Source organism: Sminthopsis crassicaudata, chromosome 5 (genome assembly GCF_048593235.1).
Source record: "Sminthopsis crassicaudata isolate SCR6 chromosome 5, ASM4859323v1, whole genome shotgun sequence".
NCBI lineage: Eukaryota > Metazoa > Chordata > Mammalia > Dasyuromorphia > Dasyuridae > Sminthopsis > Sminthopsis crassicaudata.
The window spans coordinates 313,712,547-313,730,715 of NC_133621.1; the positions used below are offsets into that span (position 1 = coordinate 313,712,547).

The 18,169-nt window shown below is 48.5% G+C and overlaps 1 protein-coding gene across 3 annotated transcripts in view; it reads right to left on the reverse strand.

Annotated features, from left to right (window-relative positions):
* PHF21B (PHD finger protein 21B) overlaps positions 1 to 18,169 on the reverse strand; it is a 120,007-nt gene that overhangs the window by 5,529 nt on the left and 96,309 nt on the right. For all 3 annotated transcript variants that reach the window (XM_074272137.1, XM_074272138.1, XM_074272139.1), the window contains exons 3-9: positions 16,559 to 16,651; positions 10,282 to 10,626; positions 9,746 to 9,886; positions 6,325 to 6,376; positions 2,905 to 2,981; positions 1,972 to 2,026; positions 1,324 to 1,346 (exon numbers count right to left, since the gene is read on the reverse strand). In XM_074272137.1, the coding sequence (XP_074128238.1) occupies positions 1,324 to 1,346; positions 1,972 to 2,026; positions 2,905 to 2,981; positions 6,325 to 6,376; positions 9,746 to 9,886; positions 10,282 to 10,626; positions 16,559 to 16,651 (786 nt within the window). The remainder of the gene's footprint in view (positions 1 to 1,323; positions 1,347 to 1,971; positions 2,027 to 2,904; positions 2,982 to 6,324; positions 6,377 to 9,745; positions 9,887 to 10,281; positions 10,627 to 16,558; positions 16,652 to 18,169) is intronic.

Here is an 18,169-nt window from a genome sequence, read left to right on the forward strand (position 1 = left end):
GAAGGAGGCTGGGAGAAATCATGGAGGTCTGCCCTTTACTGAGCCTGCGAATGCTCAGGTGGGAGAAACTGAGGCCCAGAGAGGTAAAGGAGAGCTGGTTTTCAGTCAGGCCCTCTGTTTCCTTAGCCAAGTGACCTTAACCTTGGCAGATTCCTCCTTTGTACCATCCCCACCTTCCTCAGTTTCTCTGAAAGAGGTGCAGGCCCACCCCAAGTAAAACTGTGCTTTGGTGTTTCCCAGTCATTGGAACGGGGAAGTCCCTTCTTCCATCTAACTCATGCTGTTCTCAGCCCTTCCACACAGAGGCAAAGGTTCTCATGCTTCCTGCTCGGGGTGATCCTGAGCAAATCAATTTTCTCCCTGAGCTTCAATGTCCATTTCTATACAATAGGACTAACAGGGCTTGGGTCCTAGGTAGAAGGAAACTTAAGGATCATCTGAGGTCTTCAAGGAATAGCTTGCCCCAATTCAGGAGGCGGCAGAGTTTGGACTCCCAGTGCAGCACTTTTACCCTTCAGGTCCTGGCTGGTGAGAGGTGAGGGCCTGGAAGCTTTCAAGCACCCTGGCAGTAAGAGCCACCACCCTTCTGTGGCCTCTGATGACCAGGCACTTAAAAGCTCATCAATGGAATCTCCTTTGCTTAACAGAGGAGGAAACTATGGCTCAGAGAGACTGAGGGACTTGTCCAAGATCAAATGGCCAGCTGGTGGCAGACCATGCCTAGGAATCAGGTCTTTCCCATGCCCAGCCCTGGGCTCTCTCCACCCCAGGATTTCAACCATCCATCAATCTGAAGATGACTATTGATGTCTGGAGCACAGAGCCCAAGGCTTTGAAAGGTCCCCAGAATTTTAGGAGAGTCCTGCTATGGTCACTGCCAAAGTATTAAGGCAGGGATATGGGTACAGGCATTCCAGAGAGACTTGAAGGACAAAGGATGATCCATGAAGGGTTTCTTGCTTTCATTCACCAGAAATATAAACACTCAGACGTAAAATTTTGGGGTCATAGAGTCACAAGAAAACCCAGAGATGAAAGGGACCTTCACTCTAAGGGGTCACAACTCCAACCACACAATTCCTAGGGGTGACAGTCAGCTTTCCCCTATTCCCTGAGCATTTTCATTAATCAAGGCTGAACTCTAACGGACCCCTGCCACCCACCAGATAAGCAGCAGTTTCCAAAGACTATGACGCCAAATTGCACACACACACATACTCTCATACATACACATACACATATTCTCATACACACACACACACACACACGCACACGCACACGCACATGCACGTGTGCAGTTGATTCACACTGGGTATCACGTACCTTCCAGCAGGGCTCCTCATTTGCTAATGCATGGAAGAAGGGCAGAGAACAGTTAGTGGAGAATAAGGAAGTTAGTGGGGCTGTGTACTCTATGGGAGGACAGCCAAGGCCTGAGTGGGGAGCGGATGCCAGGGAAGGGGGTGCCTCTGCTTCCGGCCTGGGCCAAGTAAGAATTGTATGGGGATACCACAGCAAAAGGAGGGGCATGGCAGAGTCTGCTGCCCTGATGCAAGGGTGGCCAGGATGCTGCCCTTCAGGAAAGAACTTTTGGCCAAGAATTCTTGGTCCTCACTGAACTACTGAATGGTAGAGCTAGAAAAAACCCTCAAACTCAGCTGCCAGTGGTTCTGAGGAGCTGACCATGGTGCTGCCAGTGGTTCTGAGGAGCTGACCATGGTGCTGACAGTGGTTTCTGGGGAGCTGACCATGGTGCTGCCAGTGGTTCTGGGGAGCTGACCATGGGGCTGCCAGTGGTTCTGGGGAGGTGACCATGGGGCTGCCAGTGGTTCTGGGGAGGTGACCATGGGGCTGCCAGTGGATCTGGGAAGCTCACCCTGGTGCTGTCAGCTGAACTATTTTAATCAGAGAACAGGCCCCCACCAAGGCCCCTCCCTCCAAGCAGAAGGGACCAGCGAACAGGGCACTTACCTCTTGCTGACAGGAACAAAGGGCTGTTTAGGCAGTTGGACGCCAGGCGTTTCCGCTGCAGAGGATGAGGCCTGTGTGAGTACCCTTGATTCCCCAAAGAGCTGCTTCCCACCCACTGTAATACACCCAGGGAGAAAGCTGCCATAATTTGTATCCAGCTCCTAAATTAGGGTCTCTTCCCTTCTCCAGAAATAATCTTCCAACCTCCACACAAGACAAATCTTGGCTGGCAAAGAGCTTAGACAAACCAAGGGATCAGAGGACAAGCCACAGAGATTCTGAAGGTTCACATTGGGTATCACGTACCAGTTCCTCTCCCATTTTTCAGAACCCCCCGCCCCAGACTGGCTCCCACTTCCAGTGCATTTGCTGTTCCTGGTGTAGGGGAAGAACCTGACTTCTGAGTCCTCCTGGCACTTCCTTTTGTAGTGTGTGACTTTGGGCCAAACATGTAACTTGATTCACTTCTTCTGCTGTAGAATGAGAGGGTGACACTCCACAGCCTCCACAATCCCTCTCAGCTCTAGAGCGGGGCTCTTGTGATCTCATTTGGGCCCAAAAAGCAGCCCTGAGAGGGAGGCGCTATTGTTACACACGGAGAAACTGAGGAATTGCATAGTTTTATGACTGGCCCAAGGTCACAGCCTCATGACATCAGTTTGGATTCAATTCCCATGCCCTGTCCAGTATCCCTAAGCTGGACTGTCAGGCTTCACCATGAGGAGGTGCAGGGAGAACAAAGAAGGAGGGCATCCTTGGTACTACACGCTACCAGACTGAAGAGAGAGTGCGATGTGGGGACAGGGAGAGTATCTGAACTCAGGCTTGTGACTGCCAGGGCTGAGCTATTTCTACAACACTGCCAGAGTCCTTCCCAACCACACGGTGTCCCCTTGGTGGCCATCTCCCTAAGTTTCGTGCAGAGGCACTCACCTCGGTCTCCAGGAGGCCACTGTATGCTGGGTTTGCTGTACTCCTCCTCTTTCTTTCCTGACGCTTACTCTGAATTTCTGCAAGAGCACAGATAGCCAACACCCATACTGTGATATGAGCTGGCATCATCCCCAAGCGCCACTGCCCTCCCCAGCCACACTTAACACAGTCATGACCTCCTTTGTGACTCGAGTCCTTAGAGGTACTATGAGGCAGTGCCCAGTAAGAAGTCCCCAGGACATTGTGTGGTTCCAAAGCAACCAGGTCATAGGGAGAGGGAACCAAAGCCTCAACGTACGCAAGGGCCCTCAGAAGGCAGCCAGGGCAGCCTCTTGCTTGGTGTGGGAATCACCTTCCTCCTAGCATTCTTGAGTCAGCCCCTCAGTCTCTACTTGAAAAAGCCCATACTACATCACAAAGCCATCGATCTAATTGTGCATTCCTCCAATTGGTGGGAAGGGCTTCCTTTCTAGTTAGCCAAAACTAGCCTCTGCAGCTTCCTCCCCAACAAGGTCATTCCAGGGCCTCTCTAGAACAACCTTCCAGTTCTTGAATCTACCACGAAGGGTCTTGGGAACACTGGCCCATAAGTGAGATGTATGAGATACTTGCAAAGCATTGTCATGTAGTAAATGCTTAATAAATGTTTGTTCTTCTTTCTTCCCCTCCCCAAATTGTAGTCTATCATCTCTTCCAACCCAAAGTCTTATCGCCTTCCTTTCTTTGGCCACCCAACTCTTAGAGTTGTCTACATGGGTCTCACCTGCTTTCTTCTAATTCCATTGAAATCCAGCTTTCTGACTTCATTCCTCCAAAAGATTGAAAAGTTTTTTTTGTGTGTTTTTTCCTCACCCTCCTTGACAACTGCTGAAGGTGTCATCACTGCTCCTTCCTCCTTTAAGCTCTCCTCCATCAAGCTCATGCTCTAACTCCCTTTTATTCTGTTGATGAGCCAGATATATTGATCTTCTCATTCTTTTCAAAACTCCACACACTTATCTCACCTTGAGGCGTGTGGACAGGGGACCCCTATGTCTGAAACAGGCATTTCTCTTTTCCCATCTCTTAAAATTCTGAGTTCAATTCACAACTCAGCTCATGCATCACCTTCAGGAAGCTAGCGTTCCCTGCCCTCTCATGTTGTCCTATGCTGACTTATAGGTATAGATGCTTCATATTTCCCCTCCCTTCCTTCCACAATGGACTAGAAATTCCTTGAGGACAGAAGCCTGTTGTTTTGAATTCAATTCCATTATATCTTTAGTGTCTAACATGACCTGTTGTCCAGAACCCAGCAGAAATTTAATCGTCAGATTTTATTTAAATAACTTAATTCTCACACGTCACAATTATTTACCTTTGTGTCTTTGAAATTTCATTCTTTTTTAAAAATATATTTTTATTTGTTTCATGCAATATTTCCTAATTACATTTTTAGTGAGGCAATTGGAATTAAGTGACTTACCCAGGGCCACACAGCAAGTAATGCTAAGTGCCTGAGGCTAGATTTGAACTTATGCCTTTTGATTTCAGAATCAGTGCTCTATCCACTTAGCTGCCTATGTGCACTCGCCCCAATTTTTATTTTTAATTTAACATTCACTTAAAATTATTTTGAGTTCCCAAAATGAAATGAGCAGGACCAAGTGAACAGTGTATAGTTCAGGATAACAACAATAGTGTATACTGATCAACTATGAATGATTTGGATATTCTCAGCAATACAATGATCCAAGATAATCCCTAAAGGATTCATGATGAAAAAAGTTCTCCTCCTCCAGAGAGAGAATTGATGGGGTCTAAATGAAGATGAAGGCAACATTTTTTACTTTCTTAATTTTATGGCATTTTTGGTTCTGTTTTCTTTTACCTCAAGGCTAATGTGGAAATATGTTTTACATGCTAGCACATATATAACCTGTATCAGTTTGCTTATTCTCTCAGGGATGGGGGAAGGACAGAAAATGAAAAACTCAAAACTAAGAAAAAGAATATGAAAAATTGTTTTACATATAATTGAGGGAAATAAAATGATTCTTCCCCTCCAGGATTCACATTATATTTACTTGCTACCCCTTCTTGTTGGTGAGCATCGGAAGCATCAAAACAAGTCTTCCTGGCTCTTCCCCCATATGTGGAAGAATTAAGGATGAAGGAGATCAAAGAGTGTATTTGCTGAGAAATAAACAGGGACAGAGAGAGGGAAAGAGAAGGAAGAAGAGGGAGATAAAGGAGTGCGGAGAAAGAAGGGAGAAAAAAGGAGCTCATCATAGAGAAAGAAATACAGAGAGCAAGCTCTGGAAAATGTCCAACTGATTGAAGTCTGCCGTCACCATTACACCAATCAATCATTTCCCAAGTTCCAGGATTTCATCCCAAATCATCTGTAGTTCACTCCCACAAAAAAGACCCTTTCTGTCTCTTCCTTCATTGATCTTCCCTAACACTTCTTCCATGTCTATCCTGATGCTCCTGAATGTGTTTTCTCAACCTCCTCAGCTATGCTACTTCCCTGCCTGGGTTCTCCCCTTGCCTATGGCACTGCACTCCTGCTCTGCGGCCTGGCCCAGGAGCACTGCCCTTTCCCTCTGCATGTCCCCATGTCTAGGTTGTGCTTGCTATGTGCCCATGTGAGGCTGTGGAGGTCATGGGCAGCTGCCCTGTGAGAATGACTGAACATCTCATGTTCTCTGGGGCATTTGGCAAACATCCCCCTTCCTTTTCATTTTAACCTTCTAATTAAGTCAGAAAGATGCCAGCTAAATGCATCATCATCCACCCTTGTTCTGCTTCTCTCCCTGATTAGTTCCCGGAGCTTTCCCCTCTCCCTTGAAGATCATCGTCAATGCCCTCGATGGGCAGCAGGGATGGGAGTGCCGCCTGTGGCCCAGGTTGTCAGTTTCTTGTTCAGGACTATTTCCTGCTGGCAGTGCCCACTGTCCCCTTGTGACACACCCCAGGGTGGGGGTGGGGAGAGCCGTGGGTGGTGACCACTCTTCTCTATTCACAGCTCCCTTCCCTGTCTCTGTGGCCTCTGTGTCTATCCTCACACCACTCCCTCTGCTTGATTTGTCCCTTCAAAGGCTGCGCCCATGCAATGAGTATGCAATAGGGTACGTTTGAGGTTTCTGTATTGGGGTTTCATCCCCCTCCTAGATAGAAAGCTCCAAGAGAGCAGGGCTCGAGCTCCATTGAGCTTTCTCTTTCCCCCCAGCAGAGATCTCTGCACACAGTAGGCACTTCATGTTTCCCAAACCGCATTGCACTGTAGGGGTTAATGAGTAAGGATCCTTCTCCCGTGTCCTTAATCAGGGGTGGGATCAGTCTGCCTCTTCTACCAAGCCCAGACGAGATAGTTCCGCCCATCATGGCCTGGACCATTGAGGCAGGATAAGGAAGAGAAGCCCTTGGACATCTTACCTTCCAAGTGTTCTGCTGTGACCAAGCCTAGAGCGACCATGAAGGCAATTTTCTGAGAGGAAGAAACACAAAGAAGAATGAGTTCTTTGAAGGAATCCTGTGCTGGTCGTGTTGTTGTTTGCTTAAGTGGACACCGACCCCCAGCTTGTACACTCAGTCTGGGAATCCACAGGTGACAGGAGGGAAGGAAGTGGTGGGGCACGAGAGAATGCAGCATATGATGTGAATAAAAACAGAACCTAAATGTCAGAGAGCAGTTATATTGTCCTGCAACAATAAGGGCCACTAACAGGGAACTAACGTGCCAGATCTGGAGCTTAAGGAACATCTCTGTGGCAGCTGAGGGGAAGGAGGACCAGAATGGGGAGAAAATGGAGGCAGGCAGACCCACTGGGACAGTGTGCCAATCGTACAGAAATTGGAAACAATTTCAGAGGAACCAGAAGAGTGGGAAGGAGACTGTATGCAGGGAACCTATGGGTGGAGAAGGCTTTAATGGGGAGATCCCAAAAATACAAAGTAGAAGACACACCAAGAAAGGGAAAGCCCCTTGAAGAGCACTGCAAACACCTTAAATGTCTGATAATCATGATATCAGTGTGGTCAGGGTGTGGTCAGCCTGCCCAGCTTCAGGAAGGTCCTGGGGTCAAATGGGACTTCTGGATAACCTGATGTGTGATACTGCAAGACAACTCCACCTCTTGCAATGTCAGGATCTTTTCTACACAACGAGGACAAGGATAATCACGCTAGCTGGCTCACAGGTCATTGGGAGGACAGTCTGAGCAAATCTGGGGGCTTCGGGAATGTCTCCAAGAGCAGCGGCACCAAAAACTTAGGAGAGAGGTCTGCTCAAAGGCTCGTGCTCTCTCCAAATGAGCATTTCCCAGCAGGACCCTGGAGCCACATTCCTCGCCTTGGAGGGCTGTTCCATTCATTTCTTTATTGACTGCTTCCAAATCCATAGAGCCACCCCCTCTCAATCCACCTCTCAGCCTTCTGTCTGTCCTACAAGCTCTGTATATGTGACTCATTTGCCTCTCCTACAATCAATCTCTCCCTCCCTCCTCTCTTCTCCTCTCCTTTCTTCTCCCCTCCTCCCCTCTCCCCTCCTCTCCCCTCCTCCTCTTTCCCCTCCTTCTCCTCCCTCTTCCTATCTCTGTTCCTCAGTCTCTGTTTCTTTTTCTTTGTTCCTCACTCTCTCTGTGTGTCTCTCTGTCCATCTCTCTCTCTTTCTTCCTCTAGCTTTCTATGTCTCTGCCTTTCTCTCTCTCTCTTTTGCACATAAATGTACAGCAGTACACAGTTTCCTCAGGAAAAAAATAAACTTTCATAAGGACTTTTACAAGGCTATTCCATGTTGTAATTGCAAGTTCTATTTAAGTCATTAAATGAATTTACACTAATTATGCCATTAGCTGTAATTATACTAATTGTATAAATGCACAATAATCAACCAGAATTTACTTTAAAGAAATAAAGGAAATTGGCTCAGGAACTTTCCCTGCAGGTTCAGGTTGTAGGAGGGAAAAAAGACCTGAGGCAAGAGCTCTCTTCCTCACCACCCCCTTCTGCCCAATCCGTGGTGACCAACAGGTCTGGGAGGCATTGAGGAGAATCGGTTTTGATATAATAAAAGTGATATATTAGAGTAAGAGGAGAACAGGGGGTGTCGGGGCTGGGAGGAAGCTTAGAACAGGGGGTGTCAGGGCTGAGAGAGGATTTAGAACAGGGGGTGTCGGGGCTGGGAGAGGATTTAGAACAGGGGGTGTCAGGGCTGAGAGAGGATTTAGAACAGGGGGTGTCAGGGCTGGGAGAGGATTTAGAACAGGGGGTGTCGGGGCTGGGAGAGGATTTAGAACAGGGGGTGTCGGGGCTGGGAGGAAGCTTAGAACAGGGGGTGTCAGGGCTGGGAGAGGATTTAGAACAGGGGGTGTCGGGGCTGGGAGGAAGCTTAGAACAGGGGGTGTCAGGGCTGGGAGAGGATTTAGAACAGGGGGTGTCAGGGCTGGGAGAGGATTTAGAACAGGGGGTGTCAGGGCTGGGAGAGGATTTAGAACAGGGGGTGTCAGGGCTGGGAGAGGATTTAGAACAGGGGGTGTCAGAGCTGGGAGAGGATTTAGAACAGGGGGTGTCAGAAGTGGGAGAGGATTTAGAACAGGGGGTGTCGGGGCTGGGAGAGGATTTAGAACAGGGGGTGTCAGGGCTGAGAGAGGATTTAGAACAGGGGGTGTCGGGGCTGGGAGAGGATTTAGAACAGGGGGTGTCAGAGCTGGGAGGGGCCTTAGAACAAGGAAGGTCAAAGAGGGTTGTTCTGGATCCTGACTGGCAGGCCTTCCACTGTAGATCTTGAAGTAGGAAAGCAGTCTAGCTAAGTTCCAACACAAGCATCCCCAGATTGGCTGCGGGGCGGCAAGCTGTGGAGACACAGGGACCCTCGGGATCAGTCTCCAAGTCACAGAGATTCTGCGGTATGAGGCCTCCAGGCCAGGAAAGCAGGCAAGGATGCTCTGAAAATTATTCCCTCGTTTGCTTGAAGCTGCCAGTTTGCCTGAGTGGGATGGACCTTACAGAGGACTAGGAGGCCATGGACAAAGAAAGGGGGCTCTCAGCGGTCAGATACTGGCCGATGTCAGGCCTGTCCCTGTGGGTGTCCCAGCAAGGGCCGGAGCCCTTCCTCTCTGAGCCCTCTGGAGAGGGTGGTCAGCATCCTGGACCCTGGCATCACCTTTGCCCTGCATCTCAGACATGAGGACGAGATATGGGGAGCTAACCTCGTCAGCGCCTGCCTTCCACCCACTCCTCTCTTTTCCTGGTGACTCCAGGAGGGATGGCAGCGTAAAAAACCTTGATAGTCACAAACATGCAAAGAAGGCAAGGGGTGAAACGTCCCGCCATGATATCTGCAACCGATCACTTTGTAAGTCAAAGAACAGTCTATCCACAAAGCTTCCGATAAGAGGGGCAGGCCTAAAGCTGGCTAAACGGGCTGGGGTCAGTGACAGAACAGGAGCTTGCTGGGAGCATGTGCTTAATGACCCTCACTCACATTAACCAACACCCCCGGGGCGGGGTAGCCGCCATCTTTGGACATGGGGTGGATGACCAGGCCGGGGGAACACGTCTGGGAGAAACATGTAGGGGGCAGATGGGGAAGGTTGTAACCTGGACGGCTCGGGTCCGAGCGGAACTCTGAAGGGAGGAGGAGGACCAACGCGGAGCACAAAAACTGCCTTCCCCTTCTGCATGTGTGGGAACTCCTATGGAGGCTTCACACCGGCCCCTGCAGGAGTCTATAAAAGTTCGGTTGCTTCACTAGCCCGAGTCTGTCACCCCGTGCCCTTTGGGGGCTCAGAATTTTACTTCCAAGAGGAGGAGCCCCACCGACCCAGCCCGGGCAGAAGATGGGAGCCCCACTGACCTCCGGACTCTCCTGGATATCAGGAGCCGCTTCCTTCTTCCTTTTAGAGGCTTGAGCTTCCTGAAACGACTCTTGGGGAGGGTCTTGTGCCTCTGTCTTGCTCTCCAGCTGGGTCTGAACTTGAGGCTGAATAATGATGACCTGGACGGGCACAAGAGCGCCATGCTGACGTCCATCCTTGGCCCTCCCTCCCCATCTCTGGCCCAAGGCCGACCCCCCACTCCGAGCTCTAGCCCTGGAGTCGCTATACTGCCCCAACTGAGGGAATACAGGTCTCTCCTGACCTCTGACCCAGCACCGCGGCATGAAAATCCCTTGGGCTGCCTTTATCTCGCAGAACCCAGACCAGTTTCTAGACCCTGGACAGATCTTCTTTGGGTTTGAGTGCTCCCGATTCGGGGCTGACTCGGGGCACCCTGACCCCTCTGTGCTTCAGCTCCATGGCCCCCCAGCCTCCCCCCCGTGGCCCCCCAGCCCCCCTCCCGAGCTCCCAATCTCCCCCCGGACCCCTCAAGGGGCGGGCAGGGCCCCCTCACTTTGTTGTCGGCACTGATGAGGAGAGGCTGGACCTTGATGCTGTCGCTGACCATGGAGACGGCGGCAGCGGGGGCAGTGGCGGAGCTGGGCTTGATGGGGGAGGCCGCATTGCCGGGGCCCGTGGAGATGATGGCGTAGGCGACGCCGGCCCCGCTCAGAGGGGAGGGGAGGCTGGCGGGCTCCGCCACCGGCTGGCTGACAGTGTTGTTGGCAGTGGGGAGGGCCGGCCCGGGGTTTTTGATGCTGACCACGGCAGCCTTCTGGAAGGCTGGCGTCTGCCTGGAGGGGCGCTCTCGGCACGGGGAGATGGGAAGGCTGTCGGGAATCAGGGTCTTTGGCCTGACCTGGGGAAAGAGCAGTGTGACTTGTGAGCCCCCCACGGGACCGCTTTCTCCTAACCCTTGTCCGGCTCTCACCTGAGCCCTGTGAGGATGGGATCATCCTCATCGCTGCGACCCCCATTTAACAGGTTAGGAAATCTCGCAAGTCAAGGGATTGACTGACCACACAGCTAACAGAAGCCACAAGTCATATTTGAACCAGGACTCCGGGCCCTTAGTGGCTCACATTCTCCCCTGGGCCCATGCCTCCCACTGTGATTACGACCTCCGTAACCCCCCTCCAGGGGGTCAGAGTAGAGAAACAGCTTTGCCCCCCATGAATCTGACTTAATAGTATTCATAATAAGACTCTGGCTGTAGCCATCACCAGCAGTGACTCGCAAAATGCACGGTGTGCTACGGTGGTTAGGGATGAGGCGGAACATCTGACCAGGAGAAGGAGGAACAGGGAGAAGAAAGCTGGAGACTCCACACTTTGGGCAGCTGGGCCTGGGGAAGGGTCGTGCTCCCACGTGCAGCCATTCTCTACAGAGCAAAAAAAGAGCTGCGAGTGTGGAGGCGCGGGCCGCCGAGGGAGGAACAAGCCTGGCTGAAGCCCCACTAAGCGCCAGGGACTGCGCCCACTGCTTTTTACCAACGAGATCTCATTTGAGCTTTAGAACTCATCTTGTCAGACACCCTCTTTATGCAGAGGAGGCAAGTAAGGACCAGCAGGGGTCCCCAAGAACTGGAGCAAGGCTGTGCCGAGGGTGCGTTTAGTCACTGAAGTGAGTCCTGAAAAGGAGAGGGGCTGCCCAGAGACCCTGCACCATGGAAACCCTGAAGAGGGAGGGGTTTCAGAGACTAGTAGGTCCTGACCTGGAGAAAACTGAGTCGGGGAGGGAAACCCTTTGCACAGAGTGACTGGGCAGCAGAGCAGAACGAGGACGGAGCCTCCTGGATCCTCTGCCTGGGCGGGATGCTAACTGGGAGCCTCTCCGGCAGCAGCAGCCTTTCTGCCCCCAGTCTTGAGAGGCAGTGCTGACCTCAGCAAGCCCAGGGTGGTCTCACAAAGTGCTGGGGAGGGGCGGGGAAGGGCTGCAGCCTTCGTGCTGGCGCGCTGTGAGCTCACACCCCTCCGGGCCCCTGAGGTCAGGACCTCGTCCCCACCGACAGTGACCACCAAGCAGCCAAAGGCCTAGGCTGCCTGCCCTCTTATGGCCGAGGCTAGGAACTGGGGGCGGGTTCCCCTTGGGGCTCAAAGCTTTGCCCAAACAAGAGGGGCAGGCAGGAACAGATGGAAAGTGAATAAGCATTTATTAAGTGTCTAGGATGTGCCAGACTCCGAGCAAGCTGCTTTTTGCAAATATAAGCTCACTTGAGCCTCACGACAAGCCTGAAAGGGGGGTGCTATTATTGCCCCTATTTCTCATTTGGGGAAACTGAGGCAGGCAGAGGACAAATGACTTGCCCAGGCTCTCAGGCTAATAAACGTCTGAGGCTAGATTTAAACACAGGCTTTCCTGACCATTGCTCCACCCCAAGCCACCGGTTTGTTCCTCAAGGGAGCAGGGCAGAAGACGGGAGTCAGATTCAGGTCCCGACTCTGGCTCTAATCTAAGAGTGGCTGACCTAAGGCATCGTTCCTCCTCCTTCTCAGGACCTCACTCACCTCATTTAGAAAAAGAGAGGGGCGGATTAGGGGACAATGAGGGAGAGCTGCAATTTCCATAGCCCTGAAAAGGTGATCCGCCCGGGAGCTGTGGGAGATGGGAAACTTGGGCACAGAGACGCCGAGCGACTTGCTCAGGCTCAACCAGCTTCTAAATTTCTAAGACAGGATTTGAACTCAGGTCGGTCCTCTTGATTCTAGTTCAAGATTCTATCCACTATGGCACTTCTGAAATGACCTCCAAGGCTCAGCTCTTCCATGTCATAGTTTAAATGTCCTCTCACTTCTGATAGTCTGTTCCAATCATTTCACAAGCTTCTATTAAGCACTTATGTCAGTCAATCAACACTTATTAAGCACCAGGCTGAGCACAGGGGACACAGCACAAAGAATTGAACAATCTCTCTCCTAGTTCCATGATTCTGTGGTCCACAATATAAAAGCTTCAAGCCATGGCCTCCCCACACACTATGGTGATCCAAGGACCCGCCTGGATCAGTCTGGAAACACTCTCCCAACAGAGGACCAGCAACCACACACCTTTTTCCTGCCACAATAATTCACAAACTGCCCTAAGGGGCGGAGAGGTTGCAGTTGATGTCCATTCCCATGGGCCCAGTGGCTGTCTTTTAGAGCTGTCCCAAGATCGTTCTAAGACACCGAGACTCTGCTTTAGGCCTTTGTGGTCCCCCAAGACGACGAGTCCCTGCTTCTTTAGCACTCTGTGGCTGCTTGCCCAAGATGCAGAATCTCTGCTTTAGGATTCCATGGTCCCCCAAGACCCCGAGTCTATGTTTTAGGACTTGGTGGTATTCGGAGGCTACTTCTAAGGCCATGATGGGGCTAGGGAGAAGTTGATGATTCTAAGCCTGAATGAGCTGCAGACTGAGCACAGGAGATTCCAAGAGGCTTTGCTGCCCTGAGTCTGAGGCAGATTCTTTGCTTCTAAGATTCTCAGCTTGGCAGGGCTGTTGAGAATGGGCTCCTGGGGATGCCGGCTGATGGGGACAGGGAGGTTTCAAGATCTAATTACTGTTTGCACTGAATAGCAATCTCATAATTAATATTTGTTGGTTTTTCTATTTAGCGGTGATTCCATGGCATACTAAGTGACTTGGTGAGCATTAGTAACTCAGCAAGAGCCATAGGAGGGAACGGGATGATTCTTGGAGGTTTTTAAAGGAAAATCTTCCCAGTTTGTATGAAGTGACCATGTGGACATATGTCTCGTGACCTCCAGTTGACAGGAAGCCTCTCTTCCCCCATTTTCAGTCCCTCTCCTCCAGGCAGTCTCCCCAACTACCTCCTCCCCCTGGCACAGAGGGGACATGTGTTCCCTTTTACCTATAGGATCAAATATTTATTAAGCAAAAAGCATTGATTAAGACCTTATGCATCAAGGGGGGCTAGGAAAACAGGGAAGTGGGGAAAAAGCCAGTCCCTATTCCCATTCTAATAGGAGAAGCAACCTTGTTGTTGGCATTTCAAGGCCTTCACACCTTGGCCCTTCCTACTTTGCCAGATTTCTTACACTTGATCCCCCCCCCACACACACACACAATCAATAATCCAGCAATACATCTCCTGGCTGCTCTTCATACTGATACCTTGATACCTCTACTGAGGATTCTCTCCCTCCTACCTCACCTCTCCAAATCATTCATGTCTTTTAGGGCTCACCTACATCCCCCCCTTCTCCAGGAGGGCTGGGCTGAGCTCTAAAACTGGCTTCTTCTGTAAAGGGCTAGAACTGAGCAATGCACTTGGATGATGAAGCACGTGAGACTAATTGCCAATTGGACGGTTCCCTATTAACTTGTTTAAGGTTGACCCTCCCCAGCTGTTCTGTGCTGACTTGATTGGTGGGACAAAGAGGGGGAAGTGACGTGTGTGGGAGGAGCAAGAGAAACTTGGGTGGTGGAACTCACGCTCACTTGCACTCGTGACCTGGCGTTGGAGGCGACGGTAAAGATCTAGAATAAAGACGTTTAGTGATCCTGACTCCTGCTGATTTCTGGAAAGATAGAGTTCCAGCATTCTTCCCTCCCTTATTTCACATTATCTTTATTCCTTTTCTGTAAACTCTATGTCTTACTACATGTGCATTTTGTTTTCCTCTGCTATGAGAATGCAAGCCCCTTGAGGCAGGGATGAAGGAAGCTTTTTTGGGCTCAGTATCCCCAGGGCTTGGCATGCAGTCAGCAGCTAATGAAATGCTTGTGACTGATTGCAGCCAAGGATGTTGCCCATAGGGACTTCTTTTTCCAATGGGGCTGCTGTATCTTATGAAGTTGAGAGGCAGGGTCGGGGGGACTCAGAATCATAGGGCTGAGTTTGAGTTGATCGGGTGACCTCAGGGAAGTCACTAAGTTACCCATTTTTAAAGTGCAATCACAGGATTCTGGGATCTTGAAGTGAGAGTTGTAAGTGATCCCAGGGCTCGGTCAGTCTATCCCCTCCCTTTCCAGATGAGCAACTGGCCCCAAGTCACACAGCTAGCCAGGATTTGAACTCGGGTCCCCTACAGTTGATAGGGGGCTCTCTCTATCATAACCAGGCTAACTTCTGGTTGTTGTGGAGAAAACCCTTTATAAACCTGCTATATCATCATCAGTGGGCAGCTGGGTATTGCAGTGGATAGTGTACTGAACCTTAATTCAACTCCAGTCTCAGACACTTACTAGCAATGTGATTATGGACAAGTCAATTAGCTCCGATTTACCTCAGTTCTTCACCTCTAAAATGGGAACATACTGCAGAAGGAAAAGGCAAACCATTCCAATATCCTTGCTAAGAAAACCTGTCCATGGTTCACATAGAATCCTTGTGAAGCTAAAATCACAGTACACAAAATGAGGGACCTGGGAGGCCCTTGGAGTATAGCTCTCCCACTCTGTCACCCAGAACTGTTTGCATGACAAGGGAGAAGCAAGGGTAGGAATCTAGTCAATGGGGGAGGTAACTAGGACCTAAATCCAGGGGTCCCCCACAGCCAGCTCTGGCTCCTCGGCAGCCTCACATTCACATGCACACACACACATAAGAGCATGAGCACATGTATGTACACATCCACACAGCCTTCAAGACTAGCTGTGTTTGGAGTCACTGTCATCATGGGCAAAGCTTGTGGGCACAGAGTTCTGCCGTGAGCATTCTAGATGTCCCTTCCAGGAATACACGCCATCCCAGGACGGGATGAAGAAGAGAGATGTTCATGCCTGAAGAGATGGGGGAGTGGGATGAGGCTGGTTATGAGTATTGGAAAAAGTTAAATGTACTCAAAACAATTTACAGCCTTAGCAAAGTTGCAGAATATAAAATAAACCCACACAATCATTAGCATTTCTATATATTACTGAAAAATCCCATCAGCAAGAGACCAAAAAAAAGTTCCATTTTAAAAAAATGAAATACTTGGGGATCTACCTGCCAAGACAAACCTAAGAACTATATGAACATAATTACAAAACACTCCACACACAAATAAAATCAGATCTAAATAACTAGAAAAATATCAATTGCTTATGGGTAAGGCCAAGCTAATGTAATAAAAATGACAATTCTGCCTATTGGTCTATTTGTTCAGCACCATACCAGTGCCAAAAAATTATTTGATAGAACTAGAAAAAAATTAAAATAGTGACGCCATGAAGAGGGCTAGATTTGGAATCAGAGACCCTGGATTTGAATCCAGCTCTGATGGTGTGAACAGAGGGCATTTGCTTTTCCTCTCTGAATCTCAACTTCCTTCTTTGTCCCTCTGCAAGAGGGGTGGTCAAGGTCACCTTGAAGATGCCTTTTAGCTCCAAAGGAACGACTCATTTATTCTAAGTTTTCTCTCCTCCCCTCCAGTCTAGTAGTAGCTTAGCAAAATGAAGACAGAAGAAGATCCCACAGGGTAAATCCAGGTTTTGTGACTAGGTGCATGTGTGATACTGCCCCACTACACACTCAGTGTCCTCTTTTGCAGAATGAAAGGGTTGGGATGGATGACCTTAAAGCTTTGCCCACTGGCCACACTTCTACCTCAAAGCTGTTGCTGGGCTTTCTCAGCTCATATGCTGCATCATGAAGGGTTCAGCTTCTTTCTTATCCCCCTTGATATGGCCAAGCTGAGGTATAACATCTATTCCCCATGGTTCCAGGGAACAGGCAGTCCCAGGAATTTGGGCAGAAGTAGAGCGACTCCCAGAGGCTACAGGGTGAGGGGGTCCCATCACCAAGATGGTCATTGAGGAAAAAGGGGGCACACACACACACACATAGAATGTCTTGTCCTTTTACCTGAGGTAGCGCTGCTGGTCCTTGCCCCACCAACCTGTGCAAGGAGCTGACCTGAGGAACTTTAATGGGCACTGCTGCAATGGTACCCAAGGCCTGTGGGAGGAAACAGAGAGAGAGCAGAGGATGAGAACTCAGAGGGGCCAAAGTGAGGTATCTCAGCCATAATCCACTACAGAATGTCAGAGCTGGGAGGGACCTTACAACAAGGAAGGGTCTACTCTAGGGGATTTGGAAAAGTCATGAACTAATGAGGCAGTAAAACAATTATTGGGGATTCCAATATGACCATTTCAGACCAAGACAAGCCTAACAGAAAGGTAAGAAAGAAATTAAGGGACTGGAAGTAATTTTAGAAAAAGTGAATATGATAGAACCAACAATTGCTGACTGGGAATCAAAAAAAATATACATGTTTCTCGGCTTTGCATTCCATCCTTAAAGAATAAGTATATGCTAGGACAAAAAGAAGAAAAGAAGAAACATTATACACCTCCTCTATATTTCACAACATAAGGCAATAATCAGCAAGAGGAATTTAAAGAAAAGATTCATACTAACATGAAAACTAAATAAGAGAATGCTAAAACAAACAAACAAACAAAAAACGAGTGGGCCAAAGGACAAATCATGAAAATAATAAATAACAATGGGAGAGCACAGCAAAACTTTTGGGATGCAGCCAAAGCAGTCCTTAAGGGGAATTTTATTTCTTGAAATACTTTTGTCAACAAAAGAGATTAAGAAAGCATCAGCAAATTAAGCATGTAGCTTAAAAACAAACACTAGAAAAGCAACACATTAAACAACCCTAAATAATCATAAAACTATAACTTCTAAAAACTAAACACATAAACAAAAACAAAAAAGACAACGAGTTGATAAACAAAACTAAGAGCAGCCAGTTTTGTAAAAATAGTAGTGAAATAAACAAAATATCAACCGATTTAGTTGTGCAAAAAGGAAGAAACCAAATTACCAAAAGGAAAATTCATAATAGATGAAGAGGAAATAAAGGGAATTTTTAGGAATTAGTTTGCTCTAATCTTTGCCAATAACAACAAAAACTTAAATGAAATTAATGAATATTTATAAAAACACAGAATAGTCAGATTAACAAAATAAGACATCGATATTTAAATGACAGTCTCAGATACAAAAATTGAAAAATATCTAAATGAACTCCTCAAGGAGGAATTTCCCAGTATAAATGGACTTGTAAGTGAATTTTATTAAACATTCAAAGAAAATTAACTTCAACATCACATAAATGGTTACATTGAGATAGAAAATAGGTAACAAATTTCTCTAAGACAAATGTGATTCTGATTGCTCTAAACCAAGGAGACATAAAATAGTGAAAGAAAAGTACAAATATCATTAATGAATATTTATTTTTAAATATTGAATAAAATATTAGCAATGAGTTGAAAACAATATCCTCAGAATTTTCCTTTTGGAAAGGACCTCAAGAGCCATCTAGCGTAATTCCAAAGATGATTCACCATGATCCAGTTAGATTTATATCAGAAACATAGGGATGGCTCAGCATGAGAGAAATCATAAACATAACAAACCACATTCCCAACAAAACAAATAAATTCAAAAAATGTT